This window comes from Lygodium microphyllum, unplaced genomic scaffold, assembly GCF_053477565.2.
Source record: "Lygodium microphyllum isolate KBCC unplaced genomic scaffold, Lygodium_microphyllum_v1.1.10 scaffold_35, whole genome shotgun sequence".
Taxonomy (NCBI): Eukaryota; Viridiplantae; Streptophyta; class Polypodiopsida; order Schizaeales; family Lygodiaceae; genus Lygodium; species Lygodium microphyllum.
In genome coordinates, this window is record NW_028229518.1 from 1,681,507 (window position 1) to 1,684,277 (window position 2,771).

Consider the following 2,771-nt stretch of genomic DNA (forward strand, 5'->3'; position numbering starts at 1 on the left):
CATGAGTTAGGATATTACAAACATTTCATAAATGGTAGTGCAGCTAAATGTTTTATACGAAATCTACAAAATTTGTATTTTTCCAATATACATGATGTAACAAGAAGGCGCTGACTCTATATGGACTAATTTTGACTTTCATAATAAATATATCCCTTACATTAAAGGATTTTGTATGGCTATGAAATATATGCTTGTTAGAAATTTAAAGTGTTTTATGTACTTACCTTTGTGTTTCTAAACACCACCAATATCAATGAGAGAATCTACTTAATGTTTTTTATTCTTTCAATAACATTAGTTAATTGTGTTGAAATTTCTTATAAAGTGGTTTAAATCCTATTTCGTACTTTATAACCATCTACTATGCAAGCATACTCAACAAATGCCTCACATCATCTATCACTTACATTGAACAAATCATAATTATCCATGTTGAAGTAGACTCCTTTAGTCTCTACTTTGAAAGATATGGAAGCAATGCAACTTGCTCATGAGTTAGGATATCACAAACATTTCATAAATGGTAGTGCATCTATCTACAAAAGTTGTATTTTTCCAATATACATGACGCTGTCGTAGAGTTTGTGCAAGAGCTGCTGAACACGGGGTTCAAAATGCTGCAAGAAAAGAGGCTAACAAGAAGAACTCAAATTTATGATGCCAAAGATCACTATATTGCTTGTCAAGTAAATTACAAGAGATCCATGAGTGATCATTCTGAACATCCAGTTTGTGCAGGAATTTTGCATAGGCTAAGCGTCTCTCGGCTACAATGTTTTGATAAAGCTCTTTTCATAGACAAGTGTTGAAGACTTATGAGTATAGAGTTGTATTGTCCTCAATATGCATCAACTAAGAAGGTTCCCAGGTTAGACAATATGTGAAAATATTTTTGATGAAATTTTATCCACTCAAGGCTCAATTTCCTCTCCACTTCAACAGTCAGTATAGCATGAAACAATTCAGAGGGACCAACATGAAATAAGTATGCAATGTTGTGTAGTCCATTGACAAACTATGGCCATGTCAAAAACTGATATCCTTGAATCAAGTGCTCACAGCTTGCCCCTCAAGTCACATATGTGCTATGCTCTTGAATCCTGTTTCTTCTCAGTAAAGCCTATCCTGCAAGGGCCTGGGGCTCCTTTAGAAGTGAAGCTTTTTTTTTTTGGTTGCCTTAAGCTCTTCTTCTTGCAGCACTTGCTTGCCTCAAGGACCCATATGCAGGAACACACCGCCCATGGGGCAGAGCCAAGGGTGGTGTTATAGCACTGTTCCTCAGCCCCGGAACTAGTCCTGCCACATTATTGCCTCTTAAAGGAAATGGAATCCTATCAGCTGCCATCTCTGGTCCATGCTGAGCCAAGATTGGAGCATGCCCAATCCTTAATGGCCCACCTCCTTGAGGTACCACAGCCTCTATCTTATACTGATCCAAAGACTTCAGAGCTAATTCAGTAACCCTAGGATCGGCTCGCTGTAGGTACTTCAATGCCAACTGATCCACCTCATCGATATGACCCTGTTCCAGGAGCCCTGTTGGATTGGCCCGACCTTGAAGAGTTCTGATTTGGGGAAGATGGATTTGACCACCTCCCTCCACTAAGCGAGGGCGGGGCTCCTGCCTCTCCAATGCTCCAATTGGCACTCACTCTACGATATCAGGTTGATATGGACGCTTGCATGGAAGAAGAGAGGCATGTCCAGCCCTATCCACTGAGAAAGCAGAAAGCCTAGGAAGTCTTTCAACTCGTGAAGCTTCAGAAAGCAACCTATGCGAGTCCTTGTAACCTGCTTCCCTTCTCTCAAGCAGTCCCAGTCTAAGTTGCTCTTCCTGATACCTTCTATTAGAGACTAATCCAGGATCTATCCTTTTTCGTGGTGGCTCTATAGGGCAAAATAATTGAACAAGTTTTGAAACCTGTGCAGCAGTTAATTCAGCACTAAACTTGTTTCGAGCATAGTAGTTTTCTTTGATGGCATCTTTGAAAATGTCTTCAGGAAGGGGTAGGCATTCCATGTATGTATTTGTCTAAATCCTTCGACTGTGTGATGGAGAGGAAATCCAGAACTCCTTGTCAGCCCAGGAAAACTATCATCTAATGAAGAATAAGGCCCCTTTGAGAGAGCTCCAAGAGATGGTGAGAGAGAACCCCAAGCGTTGGTGTCCGTGAAGATTTCCCCCCTCGCTAATTCCATCAATTCCCTCCTTAATTGCCTGGAAGGAGCAAAAAAAACTCCTTTTTTCCAAGAATAGGCTAGGCCAACACCAATAGTGATACTCCAGTCAAGCAAAAAGCTTGCCAAATAGACCACGTTCCAACGCAAGAAATGTTGAATCCATGGTAAAGCCCAGAAGACCGTCAGACTTCAGTGTCTTCTAAGGATCATTGCATCAGCTATGTCAATAACCTAGGCTGGTACAAATCCCTTGGCTCCACCTCAGCACTGGCTATCAGTTTCACCTTCTGTTCATAAAGCACGTCAATCAGAGTGATAAATCTCCTTACCAACTCATTATGAGAAGCTGTCATCTGAGAAATGTTGGCAACAAAAACTGTATGGAAAGTCATAGCAATAGCAAGATAATCGGAAGCTCCCTTTGGCGTCCCACAAAGTTCCTCAAAACTGAAGCAAGCAATGTCACCAGCTGCCTTAGGAACTTTTATTGAGCGAGAGCGTTCTCTCAAAACAGTAGGCTCTATAGGCCTTTCTCCTAGATCCATCCGGACGGGCACCTTTAAGTCGATAATCTGGAGATCCTTTGT

General features: G+C 41.2%; 1 protein-coding gene across 1 annotated transcript; it reads right to left on the minus strand.

Annotated features, from left to right (window-relative positions):
• Positions 1–1,180: 1,180 nt before the first annotated feature.
• On the minus strand, positions 1,181–2,023 carry LOC148009171 (uncharacterized). The gene is made up of 2 exons (XM_087673737.1): positions 1,675–2,023; positions 1,181–1,638 (listed from the first exon to the last, which is right to left on the minus strand). The coding sequence occupies exons 1-2, from the start codon at positions 2,021–2,023 to the stop codon at positions 1,181–1,183; spliced, it is 807 nt and encodes a 268-aa protein (XP_087529863.1).
• Between the last annotated feature and the right edge of the window lie 748 nt (positions 2,024–2,771).

What these genes read in the sequence shown, in the direction of transcription:
- LOC148009171 (XM_087673737.1), bottom strand. Translation starts at nt 2,023, where the DNA reads ATGGAATGCCTACCCCTTCCTGAAGACATTTTCAAAGATGCCATCAAA. An exon ending in TCTTCCATGCAAGCGTCCAT is followed by an intron (nt 1,639 to 1,674) that starts ATCAACCTGATA and finishes TGCCAATTGGAG; the next exon opens with CATTGGAGAGGCAGGAGCCC.